Source organism: Panulirus ornatus, chromosome 72 (genome assembly GCF_036320965.1).
Source record: "Panulirus ornatus isolate Po-2019 chromosome 72, ASM3632096v1, whole genome shotgun sequence".
Lineage (NCBI taxonomy): Eukaryota > Metazoa > Arthropoda > Malacostraca > Decapoda > Palinuridae > Panulirus > Panulirus ornatus.
In genome coordinates, this window is record NC_092295.1 from 2,209,302 (window position 1) to 2,228,703 (window position 19,402).

General features: G+C 37.6%; 1 protein-coding gene across 9 annotated transcripts in view; it reads left to right on the forward strand.

The window, feature by feature from the left end:
- The window catches only part of LOC139748098 (E3 SUMO-protein ligase PIAS4-like), a 91,258-nt gene that overhangs the window by 60,681 nt on the left and 11,175 nt on the right, over positions 1 to 19,402 (forward strand). For all 9 annotated transcript variants that reach the window (XM_071660723.1, XM_071660722.1, XM_071660717.1 and 6 more), the window contains exons 7-10: positions 560 to 692; positions 2,345 to 2,579; positions 5,027 to 5,214; positions 7,089 to 7,280. In XM_071660723.1, coding sequence (XP_071516824.1) covers positions 560 to 692; positions 2,345 to 2,579; positions 5,027 to 5,214; positions 7,089 to 7,280 — 748 coding nt within the window. The remainder of the gene's footprint in view (positions 1 to 559; positions 693 to 2,344; positions 2,580 to 5,026; positions 5,215 to 7,088; positions 7,281 to 19,402) is intronic.

A 19,402-nucleotide genomic window follows, 5' to 3' on the forward strand; every position in this document is an offset into this window, starting at 1 on the left:
CAGCATTTGATTGCAAAATGGAACCCATAAAATGACCTTTTACCAAACATGCAGTTAAAGCTTCTCATGACATTTTATGTAATTGCTGTTTAATCATTTTTTCCAGCTCATCATAAATGTTATTGGTGTTTTCATATTATCCCTGGGGATAGGGGAGAAAGAATACTTCCCACGTATTCCCTGTGTGTCGTATAAGGCGACTAAAAGGGGAGGGAGCAGGGGGCTGGAAATCCTCCCCTCTCAATTTTTTTTAATTTTCCAAAAGAAGGAACAGAGAAGGGGGCCAGGTGAGGATATTCCCTCAATGGCCCAGTCCTCTGTTCTTAACGCTACATCGCTAACGCGGGAAATGGCGAATAGTTTGAAAGAAAAAAAAAATGTCACTCATTGTCTGAATAATGTAATGCCAAATGCTTGGTGTCTCATACAAATATGAAAGCTTTACACTGTTTTTTTCTAGTTATGTGCAGCTGGATTTATCATACCTTACTTGAAATCTATTTTTAGTTTAAGCATGCCTAAAATTGTGAATGGGAAATTAATTTTTGTATATTTGCAGGTGTCCTGGGCTTCAGAATATGGTCGATGCTATGTCATATCTGTTTACTTAGTGCAGAAGTTATCCTCTGATGATTTACTACAAAGGCTAAAGAGTAGAGGAGCTAAAATTGCGGACTTCACAAAATCACTTAGTGAGTGTTTGTATGTTTGATATTTAAGATAGCTAATAAATGAGATGCTGAATTCCTGTTGGTGAGGAAAGTGGGCAATGCTTTTTAGAATAGTAAAAGATGTAATGCATTTCTGGTAATGTCCCACTAGCCTTGTGACTCATGGGGCTAATACATAGATTTTAAATGGGTCGGAAATGTATTGATCAGTGTGACATTCATCTGAGCTGTGTATTAAACTTTTTTTGTATTTTGTATTAGTGATGTTTGGTCATCCTTCCACCTCCAGTTTGGTCTCCTGCTTCACCTTGTTCCCTCCATCTTCGACACATATATCCTCTTTGTCAATCTTTCCTCACTCATTCTCTCCATATGCCCAAACCATATCAACACCGGCTTCTTTACTATTAAATGAATAACATGTTAGCAGTGTACAATATTGTATCATGAACGAGAGTCTTTTAGTGAATAGTGATGATTGTAGTAGAATGAGTGAAAGATGCTGTGTCAATGAAACACAGTTGGAAGGGAGGCTGGAGGAAGTTGACATCATATATTTCTGCTCTGACTGAAGCTAATCCATCTCTGCATCACTGAAATTATGATTTAGGTGGTGATAATAGAGGTAGTGGGTGATAATGGAGGTGGTGAGGGAGATCATAGCAAGTGGTGAGGTGATGCATCAGTCAACTTCTTTGGTAACAGTGCAGCACCGCTAAATGCTATTGAACAGCCAATGTCTAATTACAAAACTGAGCATAAGTATAGATGAGCAACAACGTACCCTTCAACATTACCTTACAAAGCATTGTTAGAAAGGTGATGATTAGAGAGGTGCATTGGAAGGGTGAGGTAACACGCTATGGGTGCGTTGCCAAGCACTCATCTCTAAGCATAGCTTTGCTTTGCTAATCTTCCATTTTTCCTTGCAAACTGCCTCTTGAATGAGTTACTGTTGTTGCTGTTAACTTTGTGTTCATTATGGCCGAAGCCTTTATGGTGTTTACTTACCTGATGATAGTTCTAACCATGTAGTAAATTTGAAAGCATTATTGGTATCAACCTGTCACTCACCAGCTTCCTAGTGCCTCATCTTTTGTAATTTTTACCACCAAGGAGAGGCTTTTCTGAGGCACTTCAGATGTATGAACAGCACTAAAACTTTCAGGTTGTCATCCAGACTTCATGGGTAAAAAATGTTTGCAGTAATATATTATAAAAAAGAGTGTCAGCAAGAATGTGTGCATAGTTTAAGCATAGCAGAATGTGCACTGTACTTAGCATTAATTAGATGTAAGCATATGTGTATATGGCTTTCTGATTGGCCAAGTGAGTATAAAAGTAAGGCGTTCTCAGCGTGTTGTGAGTGTTTGGACTCGAGAATTTTGACGTGGATTTTCATTGTTTCAATGGCTTTAGCCAGAAAGGAGTACAGTCTCATCAAGGGTCTTCTCACCCCATAGGAGGCCATCATTTCCTCTGATCCTGACTGTGGTAAACTTTTAAGTTACAGGGTTCCTGGAATTGTGTAATTGATAATATGCCTATGGTACACTTATATAAGTATATAGATATTAATTTTAAGTGGAAGGGACAGTGATATAAATGCACAAATATAGCATGCACAGTTTATTAGTCTTTTACTTAGGGACTTGCATTCATTTTCCCCACAGTCAAACAGAAACTGCAAGAGGATGCCGATTGTGAGATAGCTACTACTTCTTTGCGATGCTCACTCATGTGTCCTTTGGGAAAGATGAGGATGATGCTGCCTTGTCGTGCAAGTACTTGTGATCATCTCCAGTGCTTTGATGCATCTCTATACCTACAAATGAATGAACGTAAACCTACTTGGACGTGCCCTGTTTGTGACAAACCTGCCATCTATGACAACTTAGTGATTGATGGGTTAGTTTTATATTTTCTTATGGTTGTCAGTGAGAACTCCTAAGATAATCATTTCTGGCTCTGATTATGTGATGTGCAAAGGAATTGAATTTAATTAAATGATTTTTCTCAAAAGATTTATCAGTTAAGACTTGAATAACAGCAATAACATTAGGATTGTTGGATAGTGAAATTCCATGCTTACAGTAATTATAAGATATTAAGATGTTACAGTTTCTGATAATCTCTGTTTTGTTGGTTGCGTTTACATTTGATTTTGAAATGCCCTGTCATTGTCAGTTTCTCTCTCTCTCTCTCTCTCTCTCTCTCTCTCTCTCTCTCTCTCTCTCTCTCCTCTCCTCTCTCTCTCTCTCTCTCTCTCTCTCTCTCTCTCTCTCTCTCTCTCTCTCTCTCATAATGACATGAACATTTTTTTTGTTTTAAATTCACTATATACCCTTGAAGTGGCATTTGTTTTTGCTTAAAAGATTGTAATGTGCACTTGGGTGGGTGCTAAATCTGTGGTATCTCTCATATGATTTATCAAACCCTCCATGTTGCTTTCTCTTGTAAGATTTAACAAACCTTGTATGTTGACACAGCCTATGTGCATATCATCTTCATGATTTGGACTTTGGATGATTTACTTACTGATCTTTTGTCTCTTCCTACACTTATTCCTTAACATGTTTGTACTTCTAATTTTCCATTCCTACTCAATCTTTGATGGTTTTTGTGATCACTGATGATTTTTTTCTTATTTAATTGCCTTTACTAGCATGTGTGAAGTAGCACTAGGAATAAAGAAAGTGCCCCAATCACTCACATCCATTTTCTAGCTCTCATGTGTAATGTTCTTTATTCATTTTTGTTATTTACTCCATGGAATTGTTAAAATTTTTCATGACAGTCGCATTACCATTTTTCAGTGTGGATTTTCTATATACAGTAGTTCTGTGCACACTGTGGTATTATCACCTGTGTATGTGCTTAAGATAATGTCAACCTTTACACCAACCAAGTTTTAAGTACCCATGCTATTTCTTTCTGCCCATTGGGCAAGTATTGTGGCAGCCGTAGACTAATTTTAGTCAAGTCTGGCCCCCAAGATATTTGAAGATGGTCAGAACGCATTTGATATATCCCATAACAAAAGATATTTAACATACCACAAACAGAAGGTAAGGTACCTGAAAACTGAAAAATGGTGACTGTCATGCTATACATAAGAAAGATCAGAAATCTGCCCAATTAGCCTTCTCTCAGTTATAGGTAAAACAATACCAATAATTATAAGACAAAATTGTGGCATTTTTAGAAAATCTTGGAGTGATATTGGATAACCAGCTTGGCTTCCACAGCAAAATATCTTTTTTAACAGATTTACTCAGATTTTTCAGTGCTACATTATATAGGAAATGGGACTCAAAAATACCCTCTGAATATACTTAGTGCTCCAAAAGTCTTTTGATGAATTACCCCATAAGAGACTGCTTTGTTAGCTGAAATCACATGGATTAGGGAATGGAATATATGCATTAACTGGTTCACTGATGGAAAACAACTTTTAGTTTTTGATGGTGAAAACTCAAAATGGCTAAGTTGACAAGTGGTGTGCCCCTTAAGTTGGGCTTTTGCCCCATTCTCTTCATAATTTACTTTAATGATCTAGCATTGGGTTTCTTATCTATGATTAACAGACTTGCAGACAGGACAAAGCAAGGGGTTGGTCAGTAATTGGGCAAGGCTTTGAATTTAGAATTGGGTTTCATATCTATGATTAATAGACTTGCAGACAGGGCAAAGCAAGGGGTTGGTCAGTAATTTGGTAAGACTGTGAAGTGGATGGCATATCTGATCATCAGACATTCATGGGGTGCCCAAGGTCATAGTTGTAACATTTTTTTCCAGAAATGTAAGGTCATTAAAGACAACTTCCGGGCAGGCTTTCCCTCCAAAGTATTGTTAATCCCACTGAAATCACTGTGTCACTTATTTTTACGCAATCCTCATGTTTTTCTTAACTCTTTTTCAAACTGATACATGAGTATTTTTCCAAATTACTTGGGCCGTGCACATAATTATAATGGTGTTCATATGGGTACCAAGGAGAGAAGAATTTTTCCCACACCTTTATCAGAATAAGAAGAGATATCTCTGGGCTACTAAAGGTATGAAAATTCAGTTAGATATGTAAATAATAGTGGAAAAATTTAGAACTCTTGTTGATGTTAGAAGCCATTTTTGAGAGAGCAACAGTAGATGTGAGCCACCAAGGTTACAGGGATACAAAACAGTGAGCTTGAAAAATAGTGCAGCAAAAATTATTTTTCCCATGTTTTTCTGGTGACTTACTCCGGAATGTGCTGAAATGCATCTTGCTCAATTCTCCCTATGTCACCCTGCATTACAGACAAAAAGGAGCACATTTTTTTGGTAGATTATGACATTTCTTTCTGTATTTTTAGGTACTTCCAGGAGGTCCTTCAACAGAACTCATGCTGTAATGAAGTAACGCTACACAAGGATGGAAATTGGACGCCCCTCATGCCCAAGAAGGAACAAAAAGAGCCTGAAGTTGAGAAGCGGAAGTCTGAAGTAGCTGTTGAAACACTAAGTGATGATAGTGACGATGACACTCGAGACCAAGATGATGGTGAGTTGATTATATTGAAATATGCATTTGACTGAGGTTTGAATATTGAAACATGCAGATGCCTCTATATGATTGCCAGGTTACAGTAACAGTAGTTGGTGAAGAAAATGTTTTATATTTGTAATATACAACTATAGCATGATAGATATTTGACATGTTTATGTCAGTGAATCTATATTGTTTTCCTCTTCTGGTGGTTGACATCAGTTTTGGCTGAATGCCTTTGGTGAAAGTGACCGGTTCTGTGTGTTCTTTTAGCATCTTTCACACCTAGTGATCCCATGATCAGACGTGAATGCTTGTGGGTTATAAAAGCAAAGCATCGCTTTAGCCATGATTTCCATAAAGTAAGCCAAACGCCTGACATCCCATCCTTCCATTTCGTATCATGTGATGTGGTGCCTTATCGCACATAATGTAGAAATGTGAAAACAGAAGGGTTTTAGTGATGATTTTATGTGTTTTCCCAGCTTTGATTGTTATTAATGGCTTATTTGTAATAACCGACTGATTATTTGTCCTATTTTGTCATAGAACATTTCTGTATTTGCCTTAGTATTAAATTCTTTTTTGATTGCAGGATAGTAACATTTTTCTAAATTTGAACTTCACACTTTACCTCTTCTTGTCAAAGTTTTCACTTAAAATGTTTTTCATTGTAATGAGGTTATCTTAGTGAGGACTAGTTTTATACTTTTAGTTTCGATTGATTTTGCATTGACTCTTATTGTTAGAGCTTAACAAGTTTTGATTGATTTTGGTCACTTTCCCATCGTTAGAGCATATTCGCTCTCCCATCTGATATCCAGTCTTTATCCTGCCTTTGCTTTTCATTCCAGTGCATGAGGGCTGATTTAGAAGTGTCTTTTCAACTTACGAAACAAGCTTTGAAATTGCTTATCCTTAGTGTGTTCTCGGGATAGCTAGTCCCAGGGAGCCATTTAACCCTTCCCCTCCCCTTTTCACTTCAGATCTCATGGAGTTGATGTGTGTATTTGTGGAAGTTTTGCACTTGGGGCCCCTTTTCATGAACATTTTCTTTCATACAACTTCTTAAATTTCATTATGTGGCATGCATTAACCATTTTATTCCATTCGTCTATTACTAGTACTATAAAAGCATATCCTCCATCTCTCTTAACAAATTGCATATTTTATTTCTTGTTGGTGTATTCCTGCATCACATGAAGAATGTTTCACTTTCTGTCATCGACATGTTTTAAAAACTTAAAGAGGTTGTGATCAGGACATCCCTCACTCTTCTCTTTTCCAAATCAGGCAAATTTAAAGCCTCTAACCTTTTCCTATAACTCAGTTCTCTTCAGTTGTTTGGTATTTTTATAGTCACGGCGACAGACAGGCTGAAAGTAAATCATTTGTTTAGTTTTATGTTTCATTTTTGCCCCTTAAGCCATATGTTAGAGTATGTGATGGATTTACATGGGCTTAAGATTACCACAGAAACAGGTTATCATGCTCATTGAAACAGAATATCTTATATTTCAACCATTGGTATCTCTATAAATCAATCAAGGTGTATGAACTCTAGGGAAGCATAAGTAAGAGAGATAAAAAAATGCAGTGAAAAAATGGAATATTAAAAAAATAGGTTGAGTGAAGTTAGAGTAAGCTTTAAGAAAATCAGAGGAACATTGCATTTTGAAATGAATGGTTGGTATAGTCAGAGACTGTATGTGTGTAAAGTAAGTGGGAACAGAGGCAGACGAATACATGTTTAAGTTAGATGCATGTGTGTGTGGGAATAAGTAAATATATGAACACCTGCATGAGGGAGCTTTTGCATGATATGTGCATTGTGTGATGGGAAAAGGTGTATAGAATATTGTTGATTCAAACAAACCTTTTTTTGACAGCACCCATTGTAGAAGAGGTAAACAATAAGAAAAAATCTGAAGAGCCAGAAATCATAACGCTTACCGATAGCGAGGAAGATGACGACACTGCACCACCCCCTGCTAAACGACCTAGTAATGGCCAGACTACTGTTCCCACTACTGCAGCATCTGTTACGGGTGCTGCTGGAAACAGCACTCCACATGGTTCTGGTAGGTGGTAATGATTTGTTGATCTCTTGTATGGTAGTGGTTGTTGTGGTGAAGGTGTTTAGTTGTGTTAGAAAGCAGTCCACTCACTACTTGTACAGGTGTTTTCTTGTGGATTTTTATAATACGTAATATCTGAGTGTTGATGCTGAACCCTGCAATATGCTTGTTTGTTGCTGCTCCTTTTGTATTAGTCGTGATTTTCATTTGAAATTTTTTTTTTTTTTTTTAATTCATCCACTGTCTTAGCATTACATGTGAAGAAAAAGCAGATTATATCAAAACTAGCAGCTGAGCAACTTGTATCTTGTTTGATATATTTTTTTTTTATGACTGATTTTTATACCATGTAGTTGAACTGTGCACAAGAGTTTGGTAATGGATTGTATTTCTTGTCTTATTTTACAGTATTTCATCATTCAGTCAAGTTATATATTAATGGTTCTGAAATCTGCTTTATAATTTTCACATTAGATCAGATTCTTTGCTTTAGTTTATTATTTGATTTAAAATTCCCCAGGGCTTCTTTCTAGGAAGGAGTCCTAGTGTTACTTATGACCTTTTTCTAAAGGCTCATGTTGACCCAAGGCTGCACTACTTTTAGTAGGAGGGAAATGTGGACTCCTTTGGAGTGAGAAGTTCTTTGATGAGACTCTATTCCCAATAATACAGCCACACCAAAGTCGACTTTTCACTTGCGGTGTAACCTTTTTAGTAGGCAGAGACCGTAACTTCCTTTTGCTTCAATTTTTATTACTTATTATGCGGGCAGTGAAAAATATGAGCTTGGATGTGAGCTTGTGTGTGCATGTGTATGTATGATTACTGTTAGTGTATCATAAGAAGAGTTTTACATGTTACTTCATCTTATTTTATTATTATATATATAGTATAATAGTTGCCTTTAGTGTAACACACACACGCACACACACACACACACACACACACACACACACACACACACACACACACGAACGCACATGGCGTAAGGGGGTAGAGTTGTACAGTCATAATGCCCCCATGTCCGGAACTTTCTAGGCCTTCAGGTAGCTTTTTAAACTTTTGTGAATTGTCTGCCTATACTGTCTCGTGATATAGTTTATTCCAACCACCCATCACCCTATGACTAAACCATTACTTCTTACATACTTGGTGTAACTAGCTTTTTCCATGGCATTTTGACCTGGCTCGTATTTACTTTTGTGCTGTATCTTATGAAGAACTGTTTGCTATTAATACCATCTAACTCATTTGGAAACTTCAAGGCTTTTATCAGGTTCCTCCCTTTCTGTCTCCTATTCTCCTTGGTGAACAGTGTTGTAGCCCTCAACTTCTCATTACTGCTCAGTCTTTCTATTCAGGTCTAGATTTAGCTGATCATTTCTGTGCAGTTCCAATCATATCTTTGTTATATCTTAGAAATGGATATGGTCACTTGACATGCATGTGTGTAGTTATCTATTTGTTCCCTGTGGGGAAGAAGTTTTACATATGTTGGGCCCCATCTTTTGGATGTTCTTTACTATCCTACTGCTTCTTAGATTAATGTATGCTGTCTGCATTAACCATGTCCTCAGTCATCATATTCCATTCCTCCACCATCTGTTTACTATAAAGTACTTCATTACATCTTTAACAATTTTCTTGCTTTCTTTATTTTGTTATACCCTGTGGTTGTTCTATCTGTACATTTTTGAAGAACTGTTCATTGTCGACATTATCAGTCTGTTTTTAAAGACTGAAAGATGTTGTGATCAAGTCATGCCTCACTCTTTTCTGTTCTGAGGTAGGCCATATAAAGCCCTTAACCTTTTCCTGTAACTCAACTGTCATATTTCTGGTACCATCTTTTTTGCCATTTCTGGACCTTTTCTAGTAAGTGCTCATATATTGAACCATTGCAACCCAAGTTTTAAGGGTGGGGGGTTACAAACTTTTCCTGGTTTATTATACTGTGCCTGGAACAACTTAGTTTATGACCCCTATGCAATACCTGATTCTGTCATGATGTAATTTAGATGGTTAATGAAAACTTATTAGAAATGGTACTGCTCTGAAACAACCCAAGTTGTAAGGGTGGGGGGTTACAAACTTTTCCTGGTTTATTATACTGTGCCTGGAACAACTTAGTTTATGACCCCTATGCAATACATGATTCTGTCATGATGTAATTTAGATGGTTAATGAAAACTTATTAGAAATGGTACTGCTCTGAAACATGAGGATGAGGTATTAAGATGTTGCTGGAGTAGGATAGAGTGGACTTAGGATTATTGGGAGGAAGGATGGTCTCCCAAAAAAAAAAAATTGCTGATACTCCTCAAATTATTTCTTACTGCAAATGGTCTAACAGACACTATTGTATTCCCATGAGTAATTTAGATGGTTAATGAAAACTTATTAGAAATGGTACTGCTCTGAAACATGAGGATGAGGTATTAAGATGTTGCTGGAGTAGGATAGAGTGGACTTAGGATTATTGGGAGGAAGGATGGTCACCCAAAAAAAAAATTGCTGATACTCCTCAAATTATTTCTTACTGCAAATGGTCTAACAGACACTATTGTATTCCCATGAGTATCTTAACATTCCTTGCAGACTTACTGAATACATGCACTTTTTTGTATGAGACAAATAATGGGGTAGTGGCAAACAAAGACAAATGAATTTTCCAGTTTTATGGGGTACAAATTCAATGGGATTTGCTGTAGTGTGATTAAGATAAGCATAATGATTGCATAAATATCTCAGAGTGTGGTGATATATTTAATAATTAAAGAATTTTCTTTTAGACATAAGTTATCCAAACTGTTGCAAGTCATCAGAGCAGTGTCTTAAGTCTGAAATATCGCTGCTTGAATGTATCTGAAATTGAAAGTATAATGCACCAGGTAAAAGCAAAATCACTGTGGGAAAGTGGAGAGAGCATGCATTGGAGCGCAAGCATTTTAGTTTTGTAAATCTCTCTAGATCTCTGATGCCCATTCCTTCTGGGAACTCGTTGTTGGAGGGGATGGCGATGGAAAAATTCTCCATAACTGTTAGACTCCAGTGCCATTTCTTACCCTTTAGTACCTCAACTTTATCAGACCACTGACAGAGGGGAACTTAAGCTCAGTGTTTCCATAGGCTCCAACCTACTTTTCCTACTGACTACTTTTACCGAGCGTTTCTTTGTGCATATAAATAAATTTGAATATATGAAACAAAACCATGCTGCAGTGGCATAGCAAAGCAAAGATTCATTATGGATGGCATGTTTCTTTTTTCTTTTATTTTGCTATTTCCCATGTTAGCAAGGTTGTACCAGGAACAGACGAAGAAAGGCTACGTCCACTCACATCCATTTGCTAGCTGTCACATTTGATGCACTGCAAGCTTAGCTCCTTTTCCACAACCAGGCCCTACAGTTTTATGAGAGCAAAACTTAAGTAGGAAAGCCATTTTGGTAAACTGTACAAGCCCTCAGAATACCATTGTGATTTACCATACCAGTTGGTTGTATATGTATCGAAAAGTATTTTCCAGTGGCATCATTGAAATGTGCATGTTGGTATTGAGTACCATAAGATTTGTTGAGTTTTTGTGGTATCATTGAAACAAATGATTGTCTTTTGACAGAAATATACTATAAAGTTAAAGATTTTCTTATTCCAAAATTTGTGGCGACACTTGAAGCATACCTGTCACAAGTCCAATACAATGTACCCTGATTCTAAAGTGTTGTAAGTCTGAAATGACAGAAATCATGGCGTAGATCTGTTATGATGGGAAACCACTTAGTGGTACTTAAGGCTTAGCAGTGGATATGAAGATCTGGGTTTGCTGCATTGTACATGACAGCTAGAGGGTGGATGTAAGCACCAAGGCCATTCTGCATATACGTCTTGTGTTAAGTTACCTTGCTAACACAGGAAACATTGAGCAAGTATGAAAGAATTATTTCTGTCATTACTACTATTGTTGATGAGAACATAGAATTAGAATAGGAAAAACATTATTAGGAGGAGCAATGTGGTTTTAGCAGTGGTAGAGGATGCGTGGATCAGGTGTTCACTTTGAAGAATGTATGTGAGAAATACTTAGAAAAACAGTAATTCATGTCCCGTTCTACTGGTAATTTAGGTCCCATTCCAAGACCAATTTCTGTGAAAGTCCTGATGTTACCCAGGACCTTTCTAAAGGGTCCATCATCTCAAGGCTGTGTGACTTTCAGTTGTAGGGAAATGTAGACTCCTTTGGATTAAAAAGTTCTTTGACAAGAATGTGTTTCAAGGGATACAGCCTTGTCAGTGACCAATCACTTGAATTGCAATTTCCTGCAGGAGTAGTCCAATAACACCTCTGTAGGGCACTATACTATGTATGTATTCTACTAGTTCTTGGGAACCTCCACTTGATTAATGTATGAACTGCTCAGTCACAGTTTCTCTAGAATCTCAACTAAGTCCCATCCATTTCTGTCACTTTGCCACACTTCATTGCAAATGAGGCTTTTGCTGTCTTCGCTTTTCACCAAACCATTCAGCAGGATTAATCTCAATCCACATGCCACTTTTTCCCAAAAACAAGGTTGAAACGTTAATTTTTTGCTTATTGGATTATTGAATATTTATGTACAAAGTTTAAAAACAAAATTTAAAGCGGCTCCAACCACAACCAAAATATGTATCTAACATTGATTTTTCCATCTGCATGTTTAATCTTCCCTGTTGGAGCTACATCTCTTGGGGAGTTGTTTGTAGTGCTTGATAGCTAATGAATTTGAAAAAGAAATGGCTGAAGATGTGAAAGTACAATATAGATCACACAGATCTTCAGTCAGGCACAGTCTTGTCGTTACTTATTTTCTGAGAAATTTTGTAGCTGAAGAGTACAAAATGTGTTTCCAGATTAGATACGTGTAGAGACAAAGATTGATATAGGTTTTCCTTGCAATAGTTCTCTGTCTTGACATTTATTGCAGAGAAGGGCACCAGCTTGTTAATGCATCCCGTTAGATATAAATATGGCCCCTTGTTAATTACAGTATGTCATTGGTTATAAATTGTTTTTGTAGCTGTTACTTGTAGTGGGATTGTGTGCCAGTTAGTAATTAAGTGAGGGACAAGACAGATTATAGGTGTCAGGGCTTAATAATTTGTTTTCCTGCTTTTTAAATGTCTCATGCACAACCTTTTTATCCATGTTTTTCTTTGATCTATGATGTTGAGTAATGCACATTATCGTTTGTTTACCAGTATTTCAGGTAATTAAGAGTTTTCTTTTGTCATTATACATATTTTTTCATATATATTTGCCATTTTCCACATTAGTGAAGTAGTGTTAAGAACAGACAACTGAGACTTAGAGGGAATATCCTCACATGGCCCCCTTCTCCATTCCTTCTTTTGGAAAAGTAAAAAATGGGGGGAGAGGATTTGCAGCCCCCTGTTCCCTCCCCGTTTAGTCGCCTTGTACGACATGCAGGGAATATGTGGGAAGCATTCTTTCTCCTCTATCCCCAGGGATGAAATGTTTTTATACCTTTACAAATAGATGAGCAAATGGCCTCCATGCTGTTGGTTGACCAATTTCCATTTCACTGAATTTGAAGTGTTCTTGGTTTACAGTTGAACTTAGAGAATAGGTTTTGTGGGTCCGAAGAATTTTTTTTATTTTATCTGAAGCCATTATGAGCTAAGGTGACATGCTACTGTCCTACCTAAGCCATATTAGCTGAACTTACTTGTAAATATTCTCCGTTGTTGCAAGTACATAGAGTGCATGGCTATACATTGGGTGACTTAATATGGCCCATATTAGTCTGTTTATATAAACATTGAGGCCATCTTAGTATTAAAAATGTTGTACCATTAGAGGAGTCCATTGTACCTCATTATATAATGAAAATTTTTCCTTGCCTCCTGTCCATTGGAACCTGGATAGAGGCTAAAAGATCACTGTATCATCTGTTGCATATTTTGGGGTAAGACGACCAATATTCAAGTATGGCTGTTGAAGGAGGAGTTGGACAGTTGTCAATACTTCTTACATTATTAGAGAACAGAAAAAATATCTTTTCTGTCACTTTATGTGAGGTGACTTTTTGGTGGTACCCATTCTCGTACTTGCATGATTAGGGTTACTTAGAATTTTGTTTTGGTGTGTACTTCTTTTGATTGCTACCATTCTATCTTATATACGTAAGTGTTCTGTGAAACTGTACTGTTGAACATGTCAAACCTGGCAACCTTAGGGCCAAGGGCCAAGTAGTTGCTTGATTTCAGAATTTTATTTGATTTTGAATACCCATTATACCCAGGATACCTAATAGGAGATTGAATGAAAATTATCACTTCAGTGGAGTTTTCTTTCTTTGATAGCAAAATTCATGCAGGTCTTAGATGATATACAACGGTGATTATTTACCAGAATTTTGTAAAGTTTTCTTTCCATAATGTCAAAATTAATGGAGGTCATAATAACATACAACTGTGATTATTTCGCTAAAGTTCTGAACTGTTTCCAGTCCCATGTAGTGAAGTAGTGATAGGTGATCACTTAGCAAAAGTGCTGGAGGTCCTGTAAAGGTAAATAGACTTGGCATCATGCTGCATTGAGTTCGATGCCAGAGGATTGGCAGGAGCCACAGTGGATGTACTTGGAGGATCATCGAAATGCAGCTGTCTTTGAAGCATCAGGCATAGTGAAGGGGTTAAAATTCTTGATAGTTCTTGATACCTGGGTATGTTTAAGGCTTTGATGACTGCTAACATTTTCATTACTACTATCCTCAGTTGAGTCATGCATGGTAGGGTGCTATTGTCCTCAGTCAAGGCAAGCGTGGTATTGTGCTGTTATCTTCAATCACAGCTATGTGCTTGTCTGCCACAGGTTGAATTCTGTGTGTAGTTTAGGCTCTTTTGGCTTGCAGTAGATGGCAGCCCAAAGAAAAGTTAAGTTGTGGGAGCTGCCTAAATACCTCTGTAACCAGCTAGTGACAGTGATGGGCAGTTGTGCACATTTTCTAGAAACTTGCTTCATTTTATAGCACACACAGCCACACCCCTATTGTGCCCATACCACCCATAGTTTAATATGTTTTTCCTTAACTAGGAATGCGTAACTCTTAATTGATAAGAGAAAAAAAATAATGGCTTGAATAGCTATAGTTTTTGTGTAGTTTTTCTTTTGCCATATTAGCAAGGTAGCACCAAGAGCAAACAGAGAACAGCCTCATTTGCTCATATCTACTCTCTAGTTGTCATATTTGTTTTATATACGCTATACTGAAACCTGAACCCTTGTTCACAGCCAAGCTTCACAGACCATTATGTGGTTTGCCTTGACTGCTACATATGAGCTATTCATATAAATAATGTAAAAACGATAATGAATTGCTTTTGCATTGTTAAGATTGGAAAATCAAGTAGATAATGTTTTTCCCACGATAGTACGTGTTGTGTTAGTGCATGAGAACACAAGAAAAAAAAATTATTTACATTTTTTGTGCTGCCTTTTACAAGTATAAAAGAAAAACAGAATTGGTGTATTTTTCTTTTGCACATGGGAGGTGGGGGGAACTTGTTACACACCAAAAAGGATAAAGAGTTTTTTTTACAATGTCACCTGCTTCATGTAATAGTATGTTTGTCTTTGATCAGGTTTTATTTGATGTATGTATAATTAGGTGATTACATAGGAATTTAAATTTAAACACCAGTATCCTTGCAAGTGCCAGATTTTTACGGATTCTGACTTGGAATGTTAGATTTGAGAAGTTCAGCTATGTCTTAGGAGTTTCTATGTGAACCTTAGTTAATGTTGTACTAGCAGGAGTATTATTTACATTTTAATGTAAAAATCCAACTTGTGGCCTATTTGTTTTGACATGATGTCATGTCTAATGTGTAATTATGACGGATATGAGAAATCTTTCAGGTGGCAGTATATGTATTACAGTGTTTTATAATTGAAATTTTGGAATTCTGGTATGCCAGATTAGTTTTTTTTTGTGAAGAGTAATAACATTTTCTTCATATGGTGATAATACACCCACAAAGTTCGTAGTTATGACTGTTAAGATATTTTATTGGCCTTTATCCTAATGGAACACCATTGCAACTAGTGTTACATCAGCTTTTACCAATACTGTACCAAGATATCAGATCCCATTGGTCCTGCTTTATTTCTGAACATTTTATCTTTATAAAGTGAAGCTGTGATAATTTAAAGCCTATTTCTGTGAATGAAATCAGCTTCAAGGCTCGAGTTATTGATAAATGAGCCAGTGTGTCAGAATCAAATGATAGAATTTTCAGTCTCTTCGTGCATGAATAGCAACATTGAAATGGATATGTTTCTCTTCAGAATTATGATAAAGCCACAACAAAAATGAACTACTCAAGCTTGAAATCTGAGATAGCCCATTTTGAAGTGGTTTATGAGAAGTGAAATATATTAATGATGATCTAGCATTATTACCTGATTTTGTATGTAGAACCAGTTGTAATACTTAATTGATACATATGTGACAGGACAAAATTTTTTTTATATATTTATATGGAGAAAATGTGAGGAAAGGTGAGTGAGGTAGGAGCCTCTGTAAACGCTGCACTAGAGCTTTTCTGCCAATAGCCTGTTAAGGACGAGGCACTATATGCAAAGAAGTGTCACTGGAGTTCACTAGTTATGGAGACTCTATTGTCTTGTATTCATATTGCCTTGTATCCATACAACAATGTTGGGATTACTTTACTTCAAACATACCCGTTTTTGCCCTCCATATATATGTACATATTTACCTTGCTAACATGGGATAAGGTGAATATGTATGAAAAAAAATGTGTGTGTGTGTGTGTATGAGTAGATGGCCTGTTCTTCTGTTTCCTGGTGCTACCTCACTGACGAGGGAAACGGCATGTGAAGCGTCTGGGGTAAACCATGGAAAGTTTTGTGGGGCCTGGATGTGGAAAGGGAGCTGTGGTTTCAGTGCATTGTACGACAGATAGAGACTGAGTGTGAACAAATTGTGGCCTTTGTTGTCTTTTCCTAGTGCTACCTTGCGCACATGCGGGGGGAGGGGGTTGTCATTTCATGTGTGGCGGGGTAGCGACAGGAATGAATAAAGGCAGCAAGTATGAATTATGTACATGTGTATGTATGTATATGTCTGTGTACGTTTATATATGTATATGTTGAAATGTATAGGTATGTATGTGTGTGGATGTGTATGTATATACATGTGTATGTGGGTGGGTTGGGTCATTCTTTCGTCTGTTTCCTTGCGCTACCCCGCTAATGCAGGAGACAGCGACAAAGTATAATCATAAAAATATAATAATATTTATTTATTTATTTATTTTGCTTTGTCGCTGTCTCACGCGTTAGCGAGGTAGCGCAAGGAAACAGATGAAAGAATGGCCCAACCCACCCACATACACATGTATATACATACACGTCCACACCTGCAAATATACATACCTATACATCTCAATGTATACATATATGTACCCACACAGACATATACATATATACCCATGTACACAATTCATACTGTCTGCCCTTATTCATTCCCATCGCCAACCCGCCAGACATGGAATAACAACACCCTCCCCCCTCATGTGTGCGGGGTAGTGCAAGGAAAAGACAACAAAGGCCCCATTTGTTCACATTCAGTCTCTAGCTGTCATGTAATAATGCACTGAAACCACAGCTCCCTTTCCACATCCAGGCCCCACAGAACTTTCCATGGTTTACCCCAAACGCTTCACATGCCCTGGTTCAATCCATTGACAGCACATCGACCCCGGTGTACCACATCGTTCCAATTCACTCTATTCCTTACATGCCTTTCACCCTCCTGCATGTTCAGGCCCCGATCACTCAAAATCTTTTTCACCCCATCTTTCCACCTCCAGTTTGGTCTCCCACTTCTCCTCGTTCCCTCCACCTCTGACACATATATCCTCTTGGTCAATCTCTCCTCACTCATTCTCTCCATGTGACCAAACCACTTCGTAGCCTTTAGGACCTTAACCTTTACAGGGTACTGGCAAAGGCCAACTCAAGTGCAGTGATTCAAGAAGCTCCTACCTAATGTTCTTACCGACTACTACTACCTAATGTGTATACCTAATGTTCCAACCTACTACTTGTACCTAATGCCCCTGCCAAATGTTTCTACATAATGCTCCTGCACAATGTACTCACCTACAACTTTTATCTATTGCTCCTACCTTTTTGCCAAAAGGCAGGACTAAGGTATAGCACTCACTGTAGAAAAATCTAGAGTTCCAAAGAATGAATTGTGTGAGTAAAATTTTGTCTTAATTTTCTATGTATATGGACAGAATGCCTGCTGCCCACATATGGTTGAGGCAGAGAGAAAAGATGGCTATTTATGTCAGAGGAGTGCATCTTGAAGTGCTGGCTTGTAACATACCTGTCACTAATCCTCCTGATGCCCAGATGGGTATCACCAATAATATACCTACCTCGTTGGTGGCTGCCTACCAACTACTACGTATAAAAATGTGGCTCGAGTGGATGGTATTGCAGTTGAATTTATTAAGAAAGGGGGTGACTGTTTCTGATTTGTTGGCACAGATTTTTAATTTATGTTTGGATCCTGGTGAATGCCTGAGGATTGGCAGATTGCACGTATGAAAGTAGGTGTTCAAATGACAGTGGTATCAGTTTGTTGAGTATACACGATGAAGGTTGAAGGCACAAACAGAGCATCATATTGGGGAGGAGCAGTGTGGTTTCAGAAGAGGTAGAGGATTGTGTGGATCATGTGTTTGCTTTGAAAAATGTATGCGAGAAATACTTAGAGAAACAGATAGATTTGTATGTAACAGTTAAGGACTTTGATAAATCTTATGTTAGGATTGATATAGATGCCATGTGGAAGTTTGAAAGAATGTATGGTGTGTGAGGAAGGCTGCTAGAAGCAGAGTTTTTATCAATGATGTAAGGCATGTGTATGAGAAGGAAGAGGAAGGTGAGTGGTTCCAATTGAAGGTTGGCCTTTGGCATGGGTCTGTGATGTCACCATGGTTGTTCAGTATGTTTATGGATGAGTTTTTTTTTTTTTTTCTTCTTCTTCTTCTTCTTTTCCAGTCATGGACAAAAGTCCACATCAAGGCCAATCCCTAATTGAAATATAGAGAATTATGAAACCAAAAAGAAAAGATGGGAAAGTATTTAAGAATTTTTGACAAAAAAAATTGTCTTTTGATATGTGCCAGGTCTTAATTATTGGGAAAGACATGAGAAGGAAGCGAGTTCCAAAGCTTGGGGAGAGGTGTGAGTACTCAATCTGTGAAGGGCTTGGGAAGAGAGAGTGTTGATATTTGCTGATGATACAGCACTGATGGCAGATTTAAGTAAAAAACTGTAGAAGATGGTGATTGAGTTTGGAAGAGTGTGTGAAAGGAGGAAGTTTAGAGTGAATGTGAATAAAAGCAAGGTTATTGGGTTTAGCAAGGTTGAGGGACAAGTTAAATGGGGTTTGAATAGAGAAAATTTGGAGGAAGTGATGTGTTTTAGATACCTGGAAGTGAACATTGCAATGAATGGAACTGTGTATGCAGAAGTATCATAGGGTGGATGAGGGGGCAAAGGTTCTAGAAGTGCTTAATAATGTTTTGAAAAAGAGAGCTCTATGTAGGAGGTAAAATGTTTACATGCTTGATGGAATCGTAGTCCCAACAATATTATATGGATGCGAGGCATGGGCTTTAGGTAAGGCTATGGAAAGGAGGGTAGACATGTTAGGAATGAAATGTTTGAGGACAATGTGGTGTGAGGTAGTTTGATCGAATGAGAAATGAAGGGTAAGAGAGAGGCGTGGTATTAAACGAGTATGGTTGAGAGAGCTGAAGAGGATGTGCTGAAATGGTTTTGACATGTCAAAAAAAGCCCCGTATCCACAACCAAGCCCCACAGACCTTTCCATGGTTTACTCTAGATTCTTCACATGCCCTTTTTAAGACAATTGACAGTACTCAACCCCTGTATACATCATCATTCCAATTCATTCTCCCATACACACATTTCACCCTCCTGCTTATTCAGGACCCAATCGCTCAAAATGTCTTTCATTCCATCATAATTTCTCCAATTTGGTATGCCCATTC